The sequence below is a fragment of the Falco rusticolus genome, chromosome 7 (assembly GCF_015220075.1).
Source record: "Falco rusticolus isolate bFalRus1 chromosome 7, bFalRus1.pri, whole genome shotgun sequence".
NCBI classification, from domain to species: Eukaryota; Metazoa; Chordata; class Aves; order Falconiformes; family Falconidae; genus Falco; species Falco rusticolus.
In genome coordinates, this window is record NC_051193.1 from 35,665,476 (window position 1) to 35,683,675 (window position 18,200).

The following is an 18,200-nucleotide window of genomic DNA, read 5'->3' on the forward strand; positions in this document are numbered from 1 at the left end:
CATGCACACCGCCCCCCCCCCCTTTTTTTTTTTTTTTACTTCTAAAATCGGTGATTCAGATGGAAGCCTTCAAACCACTCTGAGCCCCTTTCAAGAATTACTTAGAGTCCAGCAGAAGTGGATGTAAAGGTTTAGGTTGTTCTGGCAGGAAGGTTGTGCCAAAGGAAATCAGCAGAACCTGAACATGTTCTGGGCACAGCATCTATTTTTCTATGTTATTATTTTTTTGTCTCAAGAGAGGACGTTTTGGTTTGTGGATGGCACTTGGAAAAGCTTTCTTACTTTCTTACCCAATTAGTGCCTTTCAGTGTGTAATTAATAATGTCTCTTTGATGGCCATGAGTGTGCACAAGTTATTTGGCCTTAAAGAATATTGGGAAGGACTTTTGTCAGTCATAAGTCATGTTAATAAAAACAGTTACTACTAAGTTAAATTTTTTTTAAAAAAAATTTAATTACTGTGTTCACTAATAAAGTGTTGAAATAGAAAATCAGCATTTTGTGTGGATTTTACCTTCTGTTCTGGTTCCACTATTCTGTATAGCTGTAACTGTAAATAAATACATGGATGATCTTTTAATGACTTCTCTACTATAGTTTTCATTGTTGTTGACTAGTAAGAGGCGTTTCAGATGTAGTATCCATTAAAAATTATAATTTCACTCCATAATTTATCCAGTAGGAAATGCTCAAAGAGGGACAATAACTTTGTCTAAAAATTGTAGTCTGACATGTTTGTCATGCATCTAAGATGCAGCAGCTTTAAGAGTTAGTGTTCCAAATCTGGCTTATTTTAGTGACTGACCTTGGGGTGCATGTCTTACCTAAATAATTGTATGCAGAAACATAAAATATTAATTTGAGTTCAGATAGTTTAAAAAAGGGGGAAAAAAGAAGAGAGAGTAATCTGTTATTTTAAAACAAATAGTGTTTTTCTTTCTTCTCTGAAGCTTAAAGAAACAGATTTATGTTATGCATTTGTTGGAGAACTGGTAAATTACTTAAGAAGGAATGTGATGTAGGAATATGAAACAAGCTATTCAAAGTGGCTGAGATACTTTGGTATCAACAAGTTGTTAGAGGAGAAATTTATTTTTCTTGAAGTACGAGTATTGCAGAGGACGCGTTGGACAAGGATCACTGCAGGACTGCATTAGATGTCGGTAGGGTGGGCCCAGAAAAGCAGAGCAGCTAAACCAGCTTTTCTCTGGAATCTGCTGCGTGATTGATTGGGGTGGGGAGGTGTTCCAGTGTTTTCTTCACACACACCCACCCCTTTATTTTTGTATGTCTATAAAACATTTAGACTCCATTCCATTTTGTAAACATTCAGTTGAAAGAGTTTTAGTTATCAATCTATCTACAACATTTATTCTCTTTGCTTTTTCAGCAGTATTGACTATATTGGGCATAGGAATTAATGTAATTTTAATTTGTTTTACTAATAGTGTAGTTGTAGTTTGGTGAAAACACTGCATTGTTCATTGAATTATTACAATGCAGTAGTCCAGCTTTTACACTGATCCAATAAATTGACTGAGTTACACGTAAATACCTAGAAGCAGATGTTGGGCTATTCTGAACTTTACAGCTTTTCAGCATAATTTTTCAAAGGCTGGTATTTTCTTTCTGTGCAAATTAAAAAATTGTGGTTAAACTGCAACTCTAAAGTTGTGGGTTTGGGTTTTCCGCATAGCAAAGCATGTATTTGGCAAGTGTCAGCTTCTGGAATTTGTCTTGTTACACTGCACTCTCTCTCTTGTGATTGCATGGTAAAAAATGTGGTTGAATTGAAGTAATGTGATGTATAAATTTAAATTATAATTGTTGATAGGACTATGAATATACTGAAACAGTGCATTAATTTGTAAAATCACTTAATATTTGGCCTCACACGTTGTCATAGCATTATCTTAATTTAAAATAATTTTCAGTAATTGCCTCTCTACCCCAATTTTTTAAAACAGTTGTTAGTTTTGAAATGCAAAAGGGCTAATAAAGCCCCACCAATGTCTCCTCTTTGACGGTTTGCTCAATAATAGCCACTTCCTTATACAAAGGGCATTAACTTTACTTTGCTTCACTTTGTACAGACTTGTTTTTCACAGATTCTTACCTTAAATGCTCCAAGCAGCCAGGAAATTTCATCATCTTGGGATGTGAGCTTAGTGACAGCCTTTAGCTAAGGGTTCTCCTGTGGTCTTGTCTTGCGCTAGGTAAACAATGCTAACCACCAGTTAAAGCTGCCAAGGCAGTTACACTGAAAATGTTAGGAGAGAAGCTTCAGGTTTCTCTGCTGTTTAAAATAGCTGTTTGTATGTGTGTTATCACATGTGCCATACCAGTACTGTGTATGTACAGTGCAGTGTTAAATGGAGTATAGAGGCTTTTTTCTGTTGTGTTGTCTTTTAGTGTCTTCTCTTTCATCTGCTTCTCCACTTTTTGCTTTTTCTGCCCCTGGTATGTGCATGGTCTGTGTCTTTTCTTTCTGCTCAGAGGTTCCTTGCTTTTTCAGAGGTGTCCATCATTATTCTTCCTCTGAGGCCTGGGGAGGAGGCTTTAGCCTTCCTCTGAGCAGTGGGGATTTAGCTTCTATACTCACAACACCTAATACAGATCAACACACTAATGTAGCATTTTGTGTTATGCAGGTTGGAAATCCACGGGTTGAGCTCACTCTTTCTGAACTTCAAGATATGGCTGCCCGACAGCAGCAGCAGATTGAAAATCAACAGCAAATGTTGGTTGCTAAGGTAATAATTATATACAGATCATAATAAATACAAATTCTCTTCAAACACACACAAGCATAAATTCCATGGATACAGAAAAACACACTAATTTGTTCTAGATAAGCTCAAGAAAGAGCTTGAGAAATCCATTGCTTTACCAGTTTCATCTTGGCCTAGGCGATATAAAACGTTTCAATGTAAATGATACTCTTAACAACCTATGTCAAGCGAAGTCATCTGTCTTTATAAAAACATGGCTACATTTTATTTGTCTCTTTTGTGAGGCCCACTTTATGATCTGTGATAGACCAGGCGTGACTCTGTGCTCATCTTCGGTATAGTAATAGTGGTGTGAAATGATAATATGCCCACTTCATATATATTCGTGTATTGCATTTCCAAAGTCTCCGAAATGCAAGAATCTTAAGTATGTTTTCAGTGTGGGGAGTGGGTTTAATGTTTTTTGACGTTGTTGTAGGTGTTACGATATACATTATGCATTGAATGCTTGGAGTAGCTAGGAATCAACTTACCAGTTCTGTTGTTCTTTCTTGATGGAAATAATGTAGAAAAACAAACATTTTCCTTGTGTGCCCAGCAGAGGGACTGTTATTTAGAAATGCAACATTACCTTACAGTAGGTCAACTTGTTTAAAATGGTCTGTTGGATGTATTTTTTTGTCTTTTTTGGGAAGCTGGGTAACAGCATCGGAAGTTCATTTTGCAACATCAGGAAAAGTGTTAATAGTGTCAGAAAACAAATGCCAGAGGAAGATTCATGGATGTGTTTGAATTTCAGGCTAGGGTTGTGTTTGCACACATATGTAAATCTGATATTTGGTCTAAAAATTTTTTTGAATCTCTGCTCTAAACCAGATTTGTTAATGTTAAGAATCTTTCTAGGAAGACTGATACATTTTTATTTTTTTAACTAAAGACAAACTTTTCTAGTTTCTGGAAATAAAAAACCCCACTGATCCATGACGGGCTATTCTAAGTTAACTTTTTGTCTAAAAAAGTACCTCTTGTCTAAAACCTCATTTTGTCAGGAACAACGTTTGCGTTATCTGAAGCAGCAAGAACGTCGTCAGCAGCAGTCTGTTTCTGAGAGTGAAAAGCTTCAAAAACTTAAAGAACGTGTTGAAACCCAAGAGACAAAGCTGAAAAAAATCCGTGCCATGAGGGGGCAAGTGGATTACAGCAAGATCATGAATGGCAACCTGTGTATGTGGAATTTTTATATAATTTAATTTAATTTACTATTCACTGCATGACTAGCAAATAATACTATGCTACTAGTCAATATAGCATTGAAGCAGGATTTCAGAATGTTTTTTGTTTTACAGAGGGTGCCGTGTTTCTATGATATTCGTATATGATGTCACTTTTTGTTTTATTTAGTCAGGCATAGGGTCAGAATAAGTCTGTGCTCTATTAGGAAATATTATTACTTAGCAAATTCCCAATACATAAATATTTTATATGTGCATACATGTACTAGATTTAAAACAATTGTGTTGTATTTATCAATACCTGTAGAATTAAAAAGTTAACAACTTCAGCTTTACTAAACTCTGTTTTGTTATTTTTTATCTTGTTAATTTTAGCAACAGAAATTGAGCATATAAGTGCCATGTTCCAGGAAAAGCAGCAGGAGCTACAGGCTGCAGTGTTAAAGGTGGATCAGCTTACTCAGCAACTGGAGGATTTAAGGAAAGGGAAACTGAATGGGTTTCAGTCCTACAATGGACAAATGACAGGACCTGCAGCAGTAGAACTAAAAAAGTTGTATCAAGAGCTACAGGTAAGTAATGGAGAGATGCTATTTGGATGATAGCTGTAGATTTTATAAAAGCTGAATTACTGCTGTTACAGGTGGCCATTTGGTTCTGTGATATCTCATAAAAGTAATGTATTGGAATGACGTTGATGTGTGAGTTTGTAGTTAGCATATAACCTCTTTTAAACAGAATCATTAGCTTTGAAAACTATTTTTGTTGTTGCTCATACACATAACTATACAAAGTATGCAAGTGTTCTGAAGGGCATTTCTCAGCCTCTAATACTGCAATATTGAATGTTGACATCTAGTATTTGTTTCAATCTCTCAATTTTATTTTTTTTCATTTTGGTCCTTTCTATTTTTCGGAGAACTACATGTAGCAGGCTCAGTTAAATGTCATCTTAACTTGGAGACGTGACTGTCCAGTAAATAAAACCAAATTTAAAGTATGTTGTGAAAATACAGCTATAATGTTTGCAGTAAATAAACAATATTTAACAATTTTAATAAACAATATATAAATTCCATAAGAATTAAATAACACATTGTAACAGAATCATCAAAAATATATGCTGCACTGTATTCACTGCACCATATAGTGCACTGTAGCTGCAGTATATTCACACAGTATTCCCTGTATCACTATCATAGGTCTTCCTCCAAGAAGATAATTACATCTGAAGTGTAGCTCTCACATGAGCAATTAAATACTCAATTGACATTGAAATTTTCTCCAGTTTTTATGTTTGAAAGTTAAGGAATACTTAATTGTGTGCCAAGGTATTGGGATCTGAAGACATTTTTATTTACTCATGTACTTTATTGTGATCAAGAAAACAACTCTAATATATATTTTAAATTAGTTCTGCTCATTTCTTTAGATGAGCAAATACAACATACAAATTAATCCATCACGTTTTCATTAATTGGGAATAAAGAACCTTTTTCCCCTTTCCTCATTTTTACAAGGCATATCTGCCTTTTGAGTATTTCTAAGTGCAAAGATGCTCAGAAGATAAAAATTTCTCTTGTGCTTCATAATGATCCCATGCAGGTTTTTTTTCGCATGTAACATTACCATGAAAATTGGAACACTGAGACAATACTGTCAGGCTTATTGAAGGTATGAAAACATGCCAATGGGAAAGCAAGAGAAATAATTATACAGACTGTCATGGTTGATTTAAACCTTAAAGGTAATCCATCCCCTAATCTACTGCAAACCTGCTGTGAAGGTTTCAGTTTAATCCCCATATAGAAAGGAAAATCTGTGCCTAGTCCCTGTACTAGTAGTTCAGTTAACCTCCCATCCAGATATAAAGAAGTTTCATGTGGAAATGGAAACAGAATCAATAGCATGATTTCGTTACAAGTTTTATATCATTTAGTTTTCATGATAGACAAACCATCTTGGTTAAACATAACTTTTAACAAACTATTTCTGACTTAATTTTTCATCGTGGAATTCAGTTTTGAAATGTTGTTATGCCTAATTCTTCAATCCATTTGCTATAAATGGAATGCAGTCTACATGTATTTAATAGGTATTCACTAGTGTATTAGGACATTCTTTCACTATTTGAAGAGTTTTTCGTGGTTACAAATGCTAATTTGACAGCCTGTATGGAAACATACATTAGAGACGTCAGAACAAGTTGCTGATCCAAGTTGCTTTGGGTTAACATGGGGTTTTTTTTCTTTTTTTCTTTATTCTTTTTTCTCTTTTTTTTTTCTTTTTTTAAGATTCGTAACAGGCTTAACCAGGAGCAGAACTCCAAGCTTCAGCAGCAGAAAGAACTCTTAAACAAACGCAATATGGAGGTGGCTATGATGGACAAGCGAATCAATGAGCTGCGTGAACGACTATACAAGAAAAAAGTTGAGGCACGTCAAAAAGAAAACATCCCTGTAAGATAAACTGTTAAAAGGGCCACGCTTTAGTTTATCAAGAACATAAAAAACCTGCAAAAGTGAATCTCACTTTTTCCCAGTAGAGTAATACAATTACATCTAAAGAACCTCTTTTAAAAGTAGCAAGCTTCTTAAAACTATTTTAAGGTTTTTCGTAGATATCAGAAAAACTGTTAGACAGAATGTGTTTTTTTATTTTTCTTTATGGCACAGACCATACTATATTAAAAACTATGGTAGCTTATATTTCTAAGAAGGAAAGTGTGATTATGGGCTGTGTTTCAAAGCATGAAAGCATAAAAATTGTTTTTTATAAAATTGACCTTCTGGTATGGACAGTTAATAAAAATATAAGTGGTCTGATAATGTTAGTCTTAATAGTTGTTTGGAACTTTGAAAAGAAATCAGATGCTCAGTAGGCCATTTATCTAAGGACTAGAGACATCAATTCTCGATTTCCATATGTATTCCTAGCTGGAGGTATTGCTTTTAAAAAATCCCATACATATTTGATCACTTAGGCAATTGGACTAAAATAAGTTCCTAAGAAAGGCACAATGAAAGAGACATTACACAGGTCTCTACAATAAACGTATGTGCTGTGGCTGAGAAATTCAATTTTTGAGGCGTTGATTGTAGGTAATAAAATTTGTACCTTCTACCTTTTTTTTTTTTTGGTAGAAGCATGGAGTATGATAACTTAATAATTAACCTGTTTTAGCTACAGTGCATGGTTCTAGATAATTAAATGTAGACCTCCTGTTCATGCACAAATGCCTAGATTAAATGGAAGTTCACGTTTCAATTTGTCTGATTTTTTTAGTTGAATCGTATTAATGGAACTTCATCACCCCAGTCATCCTTGAGTGCTTCAGGAAGGGTGGCGGCAGTAGGACCTTACATCCAAGTTCCAAGTGCTGGCACTTATGCTGTACCAGTAGATCCAGTTAAACCACAGTCTCTCACCATTGCTTCTAGCTCAACACATGGAAGATCAAAATCTGGTAAGTACTTAAGTGTGGTGTTTATTAGTACACATTGTTTGGAAAGGAGTAATAAAGAAAAGGAGTAATCTTAGGAGACCTGCTGTTGGCATAATCTCTGAGTGGAAGAGGCAAGTTTTAGATGTCTTGGTACTGTTCTGTGAGATGGACATTAGTCATTTGATGTGAGCCATTTTTACCTCTTTCCATGAATTTTTCTTAGGAGACTGAGTGTTTTCTTCAAAATTTTACTAGCTGGTATACCGCTAAAAGGGGCACATGTTCCTTCACAGATTCTATGTTCTGTCTTTAATAGCTTTTAAATTCGTTTGTGTGTTTGAATATAATAATTAAATCAACTTTGTGGCAAACAATATTATAAACAACTATTTACAGTATGTTGCTTTTTGTCAAGTAAAAGAAAGCTTGTGAACAAGTAAAAATAGTATCGCTTCTGAGAAGCAGATTAAATAGGAAAATAGAATAAAACTGTGGGAGGTTTTTGCTCTGAGATGGAAGAATTTGAGGTGCTTGAAGCCTTTCTGAAAAGGAGTAACCTTAACATTGATGCTGTTCACTTGTTTCTGCCTTCATTAGTGAAGGATCTGCCCCTCCAGAGTACTCCCCTGAACCTGAAGTCCAAAACTGTCCCACATCTCCCATAATTAATAATTCAGTCTACATTATAAAATAGAATTTCTTCTTTTTTTTTTTTTAATTTGTTGATGACTGAAGGAAGCAGGTCATGACATTTGTACCTTAAGTTCTCATTCTGGCAAAGCACACCTCTGGGCTCACATCTTAGCAAAATCAGAATTCGTAAGAAATGGTTAGCACAGAAAACATACAAAATACAAATTGAAATGCACAATCCTATTGGTCTAACCACAGGACTTAGTGTGCCTGGTCTCTCCTAGGAGATATCTAAAAATGAGATAAGAAGTGACCACTAGAGCAAAGCTGCTGCAATATTCACATACGTTCCAGTACTTAAAGCCGAATACTCAAACAAAGCTTGCAGCATGCTTCCAGGTGGGAGGAAGAGATGGAGGGAAGACAATCTGAACTTCTGTGTAGGGAAAGAATGACAGAAACGCCCTCCCAAAATTCCCAAACTCAGGAAGTGAAACTATCCTAACAAACAAACCCCATTCTTTTCCATTGATACTAGTGATTTAACAGTACCTTTAGTTTAATTCGAAGGCTGTACAAACCACATCACTGTGGATTTATGGAGAGGTCTTAAGAATATGGAATGACTTATTTGCTGAAGTGACATATTTTGCAAGTTTTGTTTTCAGACATGTGGATTTCTCTTCCATATATGGGAAAGGCCAGTTCTTAACTTTAATGTTCACCAATGAAAAATGATTCACTGTTTTGTAAATATCAACCTCAGAAGAGACACATACCCACTTCTAGACCTGCCTCAGGAGGTTACAAGATCTCTGAATGATAACTTTTTTTTTTATAAAAGTAATTATTCTGCCTTAGGACTGACTTTGTGTTTATTACTCTGAAGGTACTTGAATAAATTGCATTAAGATAGATTTATGTAAGAAGCTTATATGCTTCCAGGAAGGAGAGAAATTGAGAATTTTTTTCAACTGTCATGCTTTTCTCATTATCTGAGTGTTCCTGTTCTGATTTCTCCATTGTCATTGTTATAATTTTCCCACCACTTTTTTTTCTTTCTTTTTCTGTGTAACTGGATCTGCCTTGGTGTGTCCGGTAGAGACAGACTGTGGGTGTGTGAAAAAATCTCCAGACACCTGGAAGGTTTCTGATTTAGACATAATAGTGGATCCTATTCTGTCACCTCCCACTTCTCTTCAGTCTGCTGTTCACAATGTCATCCGCCTGGCACCTACTCTCTTTGACACCCAGCACTGTGAGTCCATAGAAGATCTCTGGGTAGCTAAGAACTCAGGTTTTAATATGGTCATCTGAGCTCTTGCATACAGATGCATATTAAACAGCATCTTTAGAACTTGTGTTGTAGTCTAGCATGCGGAAGATGCTGCTGAGATGTAAAATTGTTGAGAAGTTGCTTTTCGTCTTTGAAGGAAACAGATTTGCAGCAAATCCATTCCTAGAGTCCTGGAGTAGTGTACTAGGGTTGAGTTTTCTTCACTGGAAAACCTTGAAATTTTCTAATTGTTGTTAGAAAATTTGTGGCAATCACCAAAGCATGTTTTAGTATATCTCAGATTAGATGGATGTGTTACATACGGGTTTTGCTTGATTTATTTTGTGGGAAGCTTTCAGTTTCCATGTTGCACTGGCCCCAGAGTTGGGATGAAAGCTCGCTCTGTCCAAGTCAATAGCAAGAATCTTGTTAACTTCCATTGGACAAAAACGTTATACTTTGCACTTCAGTTGCTATAGTAAGCATACTGGGTCCAGACCTACAAAAAATTTTAGGTGCAGTCAGAGCAAGTGCACAAAATGTGTCTGCATGTCACTGTCTTATCTATGTAAATGTAAAATAGACCAGTGAGAGTCTTACAAGCAGTAGACAAGAAGGTACGTTTGGAGGGGAAAAGGAAGCCAGTTGGCTAAAATGCCTATGGGATGGCTGAGAGCAGGAGCTAGTGAGGGCACGTCAGAAGGGCGTTGCCATCAAATGGGTAAGTGTCAGGGACCTGTTCAGTCTAACCAAAGATAGCAGCAGGCAAGATTTTGTTTGGTTGCCTCCATTTAGCTCCTGTCATGCAGCGTCTGGCGTCATACGCTGCGGTTGCAGATTGCAACAGCTTAGTTAAGTGCCTGAGATTCAGCTTGGGTTGTTGGGAGTATGTGAGAGAGGCGCTCATAAAAAGTACATGGCAGTTGACAAGTCTGCCAGATTGTAATGTGAAGGACGTGAAAGTGGGAACAGTTGCCTTCTGATGTTTATATAAGTACAACAAAACAGAGAAGTTAGAGAGAGGAGGGAGTCTAAATTTACTTCCAGTCTGTTACCTCAGAATCTGGGGATGAACATGCTAATATTTGAAATTCCAAGGATTACAAAAGGTTCTTGTATCACTCTCTTTCTAATAGAAGAGTGTGGGCTTGTATTTGCAGGTAAGAGAATTAATTAAATTCTTTTGGACTTTTGCTGTTGTCACTGTAAGTGCTTTCTGAATAGCTAAACTTACAGCTAAAGATGCTTTTATGTTTAACCATAACCTTACTGGAGTTATGGAATGTCCTATGTGTATTGTACAACAAATATTAATTCAGTGCATAGTTGTAAAATTTGCCATTTAGGGTCAAAGTGTTTAGATGGCCATCTTTTTGGGTCTTGCTCTTGATACCAGATGATTAAAACCAATAACAAACAAAAAACCCAACATGTCCAGTTCTTGGATGTTGCCACTACTAAAGCTTAGCATCGTTACTTTACATCCTGGCAGTCTGCAAGTGTGAAAAGTGATTTCTGGACTATATACAATATGCTCAGTGTAAAAAAAACATGCAAGTGTTAAACCTATTTTAATGACCAAACACAAAAATACTCTTGCTCCAGAGTAATTAACTCTCCAAATTCAAACACAGTTGATCTTGATTTGAAAGTTTAATACAATATAGTGTATGTAATATTAAGGAATAATCTACATGTATAATTACAAAATAATTAGTATGGTAGCTTAAATGCAAGAAGTATAACTATCTTCTGCTCGCTTAAAAAATGGTATGATTTTAACAAACTTATAAATAGGTTTATGAGCTAACAGAGTGAATTTGCCGTCATAGTGAAAACATTGGGTGGCAATTATTAAGAAATTTTCAGGTTGTCATTTGGGGGGGCAGGCAGAGGGGAGAAAAGGAATACTCAATAGAGGGGTAAGTCTCATGAATAGAAAGTACAAGTGGTGATGTTAAATTTACTGTAATTAGAATGTTACCATGCAGCTTATTCTTAGACTATCTACTATACCAGACAGAAGATGGCAAAGAATTCCATAAATAGTATTGCTGGTTCTGTTTTCTAGGAACTTAAACTGAAATGGGAAACTTTGTTGTTATATACCTGATTTTCATTTGATGTTGTCTCTCTATATTCAGAAATCTCAGTAAATCTACACACACACAAATTCCCCTCCATTTTAGTTGTTACTCTCTAGTAAAGTTGGTTACATGTTACATGTCACCTTTACTGATATGTACTGCTCCCCAAAGATAATTACAGGCAGTAAGGAAGGAGAAGTGATCTCTGGTCTCCTTAGAGTAAGAGAAACCTATAGTTTAATCTTTTAAAGGCAAATCAAAGCTTAGGATCTAACCAGGGATCTATTTAGTTACTATAAAACAGATCTAATTATCAGGCTATTTAAAATCTGTTGCTTACTTAGATAACAAACTAAATAGTCTCACGCAGTTAATAAAGTAACATATCAATGCATCTAGGACTTCATTAAGGATTTGTTGCCTCAGTTTATGTGCAGCTATGCATGATTTCTTGCATATTATGAAAATAAAAGCCCATGACTTGTATCTTGATGCTGTGAGTTGAAGCTGTCAGCTGACTTTATAAAAATTCTTTAAAAGTAAATCTCTGGGGCTGTTCTTATCAGGTGAGTATGTTGAAGAAAAACAAAAGGTAAGTTAACTTCCATTTCCAGCAAAGGAATGTATGCTTTTGTTCCACCCCATTGTTGAATGGAGTTTTTTACATCCTGTTATGAGTGAATGAATCTAGTAACCATAGTTTAAATATGGAGTAAGTCCACTCAGAGCTTACGTAGCTTTAACATGTAGTGTCTCTGGATAGTATCAAATATGTTGGTGAAGTGTTTCTGTAAGAAGGATTTTTGTTCTGAATTTGTTTGCTGTCAAATAGCAGAATATGCAATGCTCAAACCAAAATTTCAACCATATCTTTTTTTCTATAGAAATTTTCAATACAATTTGAATGTCAAAGGGTAATGAGAAGTGATTGGGCAATGAGTATCAGTTTCTGAATCAAACATTAATAGTGACTTATCTCATTTCTGGAATCAAATTAATCCTGTTGTAATCCAAGCTATTGTGTTTCACGTTTTGCTTATTTACAGTGGTGGTGTGGATTATCTTAAATACAGTATTTTTGTCTGTTTTCAAGCTAATGATGGCAACTGGCCAATACTTAAACAGAGCTCAACGCCTGTGGTCAAACCCCCTCAGATCTCCAACACAGACTGGAAAGAATCAAGCATGGATACTGCTTTAAAACAAGGAACTATATCCAGCCAGCCTTTGCCAACTTCAGTATTAGGAAGTACTGATAAGCTGGTGGGTTTCATCTGTGATATATTTATAGATCTGTTTTGCTGACATGAACTTTTGGCTTCCATACCTGAACTCACTTCAGTTGCATACAGAACTAGTTTCCCTGCTGCTGTTCTTAAATAGTCACAAAGAAAATTACCTTTGTATTCCTTCTATTCCTTTCTGTTCTTATCACATGACAGTATTTATTTTTTCCAACTTCAGTAGTTTGTATTCCTTTCTGTTCTTCTACATACCTGGTCCCCCCTTTTCTCTCCCTTTGCTTCTCCTAATCATCTCCCCCACCTTTCTGTTTTTCTAATTCAAATCTTTGTTAGTCTTTTTTCTTGGTGTAATTATGATTTTTTTTAAATGCAGTCTTCTTTTTTTTGTCTCGCAAAAGAAGTCATTAAATCCATCCTTGAGTGAGTCCACTGGTGGTGGTTTTTTGCAGTGTTGTTCTAGTACCTTATGAATTCTTTAAGACTCTGATCTTTAAAGAATAAGGACGTCGTCTTTAAATAGTTTTGGTAAAGTGCTACCACACTGTATATTATCAAATACATTATCAACTAGATACTGAGACCCAGAACCTAGAACAGGTTATTCAGGCTTTGAAAGTATGCAGGTGGTTTTGGATTCATATAAATGTACTACAGCTGAAGATGCCTTTAAACAGCAGCCTCTGCGTGATGTACAGTGAGGTCTTGTGATAAATTCAGGTAGAATCTTACCTAGTGATTAAAGAACACAAATTGTTATATTTACTGCTTTGCTGTCACACGACATTATTAGTATGTTTTGTTGACTGAGGAATATTCTCGCTCACAAATACTTTATTTAATTAAACGGTATATACTGTTCTTACATAGGGTCTTGACCTGGGGAAGGTGCCACCGACAGTTCCTGGCGTAAGCAAGCAGTTGCCTCAAAACTATGGGACCTATCCAAGTCCAGTTCCCTTAGGAACAGGTTCTACAAATTCTCTAGAAAGAAGGAAGGATGGCAGCCTGCCCAGACCTGGCACTAGTATAACAAATCGGCAAAGACCTGTTCCGCTTCCGCCACCAAGCAATGCACATCAGCCCAGCTCTTCACAGCAGATTCAACAGAGAATTTCTGTACCTCCCAGCCCTACGTATCAACCTTCCGGTCCCCCCTTGTTTCCAGGAGGAGATGGCAGGCCAGAACTCCCTTTAACTGTGGCAATCAGACCTTTTCTAGCTGATAAAGGATCAAGACCTCAGTCTCCTCGAAAAGGGCCACAGACAGTGAACTCCAGTTCCATCTACTCAATGTATCTCCAGCAAGCAACACCACCAAAGAATTATCAACAAGCTGTATACAATACTTTAAACAAGTCAGTAAAAGCAGGTAGAATATTTTTTTTTTTTTTTTTTTTTGCTTTGAAGTAGACTGTTGAGATCTACTTACTGGGCTTAGTTTACTTTCCATATTAGTTTGAAAAACTTGTCTAAATCTGTGAGAAGAGGAAAGGTATTTTTATGTGCACAGTGTGGCAGAAAAATGATCCCATGTATTTTGGGGGTGATAAGTATACACTCAGCTAACTTTTCCTTAGAACAGGATGCAATTAGAACAATATAGTCTGGTTACTCTACCAATACTTTCATAAACAAGTTGAAAAAACAGTGTCTAGAGAGGAGAGTTTTTCTTCTTTTACTGTTTCCTCAGGAAAGAGGAAAAACATTCCAGGTGTTACTTGTAGCTTGTAATGGTAAGAAGCATCACCATCACCAACAGGTGAGTATTTATTTCTGTCTTGACAGGCTCTGATACAATTAATTTGATGTTTTTTCTTTCTGCATTAGTGTCAAACGAGTAGCAACAGAGACATGCAATTTATTTGCAAATATTTTATTACTTAATTTGAGAACAGTTCTTCACTGTTTTCTCTCTTTCTTTTCTTCAGTCTACGGAAAACCTGTATTACAATCTGGTTCAACTTCTCCCTCACCCTTGCCATTCCTTCATGGTTCTTTGCCTGCGCAGACTTCCTCACAGCCACAGTCACAGCCTCAGACTGAGGTATCTGAAAAAGATCAAGAGCTGGAAAATGCTCCGCCATCCAGTGAAAACAGCAATGTGGAAAACATTCCTCGTCCTCTCAGTCCTACTAAGCTGACACCTATTGTGCACTCACCCCTACGCTATCAAAGCGATGCTGACCTTGAAGCTCTAAGAAGAAAATTGGCCAATGCCCCTAGGCCATTAAAGAAGCGTAGTTCTATCACTGAACCAGAAGGCCCAAGTGGACCAAATATACAAAAATTGTTGTATCAGCGCTTTAATACTCTGGCTGGAGGAATAGAAAGTGCTCCTTTTTATCAGCCAAGCAATCCACAGGACTTCATAGGCATCTTAGCTGATGTTGATAATGGTAACACTAGTACCAATGGCAATATTGAAGAACCGATTTCCATACAGCCTACAGTTCCCCTCCCTGATGAGCCACCCCCTTCGTCAGATGCCAACGATAATGAATTACCTTCCCCTGCTACCGAGGAACTGATAAGCACTGAAACCACAAATCAAACCTCTGAGACAACTGAAGATAACAACAATAATCCTGCTATAGTTCCTTCTACTGAAGAGTCATCCAGTCCCACACCTGAGGTCAGTTCACCAGTAGAAGATGAAGCTCCTTTGCCACCTGCTGTTCCTCCTCCACTTCCTCCAGTAAGTAACAAAGCAAAAAGACAGTTTTTTGAACTATAGAATTAGCTGTGTGTTTAAGTGCAACTGGAAGATGGTAGGATGCTAAGCAGTATGTTTGCACTTCACGTTTCATATTAAAAGAAAAGAAAAACCAGGGGAGCTCCAAGGAGTATTCTGGTGGATTAGTTATACTGCTGTAGCTGTTTAATAATAAAGCTGTTAATGGAGGTAACAGGAGATTGTGTATGTACTTTAGGTTGTAGAACTTTTTTAGGGATATACTCTTGTAGAACTAATTCTGGAATCTGAGATTCCATTAAAAATACTCATTTCCCTGGGCCTACAAAACAATTTGTTTGCAACTAAGGGTAAGCTGTATCAGTGGGAAGCTTTTTAATTTGCAGGCAAGCCAAAATAACTGTTCTGGGAGAAGTGTGCTCCTTTTCCCCTCTCAGCAGAGTTGTGAGACCATGGCCAACACTAACAGCAACACAGCTGACTTGTTTTAGCAGAAATGTTTTTTCTAATGGGCTTGTCACATAATTTGAATCGCTTTCAAAGGCCCTCCTCCAGCTGCACCAAAATCTTTTAAATACTTGTCATTACCAAAATCTACAGCATATGGAGAATTGGAAATAGGGAGAAAACTGAATTTTATTTGTAGTTGTTGATGTATGACGCATTTAACATTAGTTTCAAAGAACATCTCCACTTTCTGGTTCATCTGGGGAACTTGCATTCCTCTGACAACTGGACTGCAGTGTGCACAGAGCCCTGAATGCATTTTCCATGAGCACAAGCGGGCCAGGATACTTCTGGGAGAATGGAACATGCTGGCAACAGATACTATTCGTACTGTGAGAGGCTTATTTTCCAAACTGAAATAGCCATACTAAATAGGAGCATGAATGAAAATGGATCTTATACAGTGTTAGACACTAAAAGCATTCTATAAAAGCTGTAGTTTTTTTCTGGAATATATTTTCTGGAAAAAATAATGTTTTTTTCTGGAAGGTGGCAAGAACGCATGTGAATGATTCAAAATATTCTCAAAGTGCATTTCCGTGTTTCAGATCTTGAGAATGCTTCCTCCGATAACACCAGCTAGAACGTCACATAAAACAGCTTCATGTTCTGTACTTTTCTTTCCCACAGCAAAACTCTTTGTAGGTACTGACCTACAGCAGGTACTTTCGCTATTTCAAGGCAAAGATTACTCCGAGTAGAGAATGATACTCGGGCTTAATTGTGTCATGCTTTCTAGTCTAAGCAAAAGTTTTGACAGTGCCTGAGACAATCCACCAGAAACACATTCAGCTTGTATTAGATACAATTAAGATAGTCGTGCTCAAAAATCATTGACTTAAGTACTTCATTTCTTGTACTCGCTACCATTAATTAGAAGCTTCTAAATGATATTGGTGTGTTTTTTTCATTTTTTGACTGGATAAGACGTAGTGAGATATTGAGCCTTTTATTTAGAGACTTTGACAGAAATGTTTGCATAGTTAGCTAATTACCATTCAAGAAGGATGGGATTCTTCATTGAGTTAAAAAGTAACTGAATCAATTTGTACTACTTACGGGAGCTGAAATGATGCCTTCCAACCTTCATCTCTACTCAGACAAAACGTACCAACTTGAAGAAACCTAACTCTGAAAGAACAGGCCACGGTTTGAGAGTGAAGTTCAATCCGTTGGCCCTTCTCCTAGATGCTTCTTTGGAGGGAGAATTTGATCTTGTACAACGAATCATATATGAGGTGAGATTCTAGACAATGGCAACCTCTTTAGATATTTAGAAGAAGAAAAAAAGTTGCTGAACTATTTTACGTTTTCAATAGGTTGATGATCCCAGTAAACCAAATGATGAAGGAATTACACCTTTGCATAACGCAGTGTGTGCTGGTCATCACCACATTGTGAAGTTCCTGCTTGATTTTGGTGTAAATGTAAATGCAGCAGATAGTGACGGGTGGTAAGTGTCAAGATTTTTAACTTGGCATCTGGGAGAAATGCCATTTTGATGCACACTCAAGATTTAGTCGAGACCTGTTTTGGGAACCATTTCCTTCCCTTTTACACCTAGGAAGTGAGCACATTCTGATCTGTGTTCAACTCCTGTGCAAGCACACTTAAATCATAAAGTACATTACTTTTTGGTTTTCCTTAGGGGTATAGTTGCCTTTCTTGCTCAGATGCTGAAATAATTAAACTGTAAATAAAACATGACAAAAGTTAATTTGGTTAAGTTTCACCTTCATATAACTCGCCACAGATTTTGGTGTCCTTGAAGAATCTAGCCTTACAGGTAGGTGTAGCACTTTAGAGGTGTTTGGAGGGGATGTGAAGCCTTGCTGTGCTGATCTGTTTCACTCACCTTTGTTCTGCCTTTCAAATTTCCTCATATTGGAAAATACCTTTTTATACCCAGCAGCTTTCTAAGCTATGAGAACAGACATTTTTGCTAACATCTGTTTTATAATGTGTGGCTGTACTTGGAGTCAGGTAAATCCTGGAGTGCACTCCAGTTGCTTAGCAGGTTTTGAACAATGCATACATAGGCTATAATCATAAAGAACAATTTTCTTTAAAACTGACAGGCTAAACTCTATTGCAAAAGCTAGGATTCATGGAAGTTGTTTTTTTTCATGTATACACTTTTGCTTTATTTCAGGACACCCTTGCATTGTGCTGCTTCTTGCAATAGTGTTCATCTCTGTAAACTGCTGGTTGAATCTGGGGCAGCTATTTTCGCTTCAACTATAAGTGATATAGAAACTGCTGCAGACAAGTGTGAAGAGATGGAAGAAGGCTATATTCAGTGTTCCCAGTTCTTGTATGGTAAGCTGTGATAGTACTTCAGAAACTTTTAGC

At 36.7% G+C, this 18,200-nt stretch overlaps 1 protein-coding gene across 6 annotated transcripts in view; it reads left to right on the forward strand.

The window, feature by feature from the left end:
• PPP1R13B (protein phosphatase 1 regulatory subunit 13B) overlaps positions 1 to 18,200 on the forward strand; it is a 68,991-nt gene that overhangs the window by 47,322 nt on the left and 3,469 nt on the right. For 3 of the 6 annotated variants that reach the window (XM_037394975.1, XM_037394973.1, XM_037394978.1), the window contains 12 exons: positions 2,652 to 2,753; positions 3,782 to 3,956; positions 4,340 to 4,536; positions 6,259 to 6,423; positions 7,250 to 7,430; positions 9,145 to 9,300; positions 12,499 to 12,668; positions 13,517 to 14,018; positions 14,578 to 15,344; positions 16,949 to 17,086; positions 17,168 to 17,301; positions 18,001 to 18,167. In XM_037394975.1, the coding sequence (XP_037250872.1) occupies positions 2,652 to 2,753; positions 3,782 to 3,956; positions 4,340 to 4,536; positions 6,259 to 6,423; positions 7,250 to 7,430; positions 9,145 to 9,300; positions 12,499 to 12,668; positions 13,517 to 14,018; positions 14,578 to 15,344; positions 16,949 to 17,086; positions 17,168 to 17,301; positions 18,001 to 18,167 (2,854 nt within the window). The remainder of the gene's footprint in view (positions 1 to 2,651; positions 2,754 to 3,781; positions 3,957 to 4,339; positions 4,537 to 6,258; positions 6,424 to 7,249; positions 7,431 to 9,144; positions 9,301 to 12,498; positions 12,669 to 13,516; positions 14,019 to 14,577; positions 15,345 to 16,948; positions 17,087 to 17,167; positions 17,302 to 18,000; positions 18,168 to 18,200) is intronic. The other 3 variants (XM_037394974.1, XM_037394977.1, XM_037394976.1) reach the window with 3 other exon arrangements.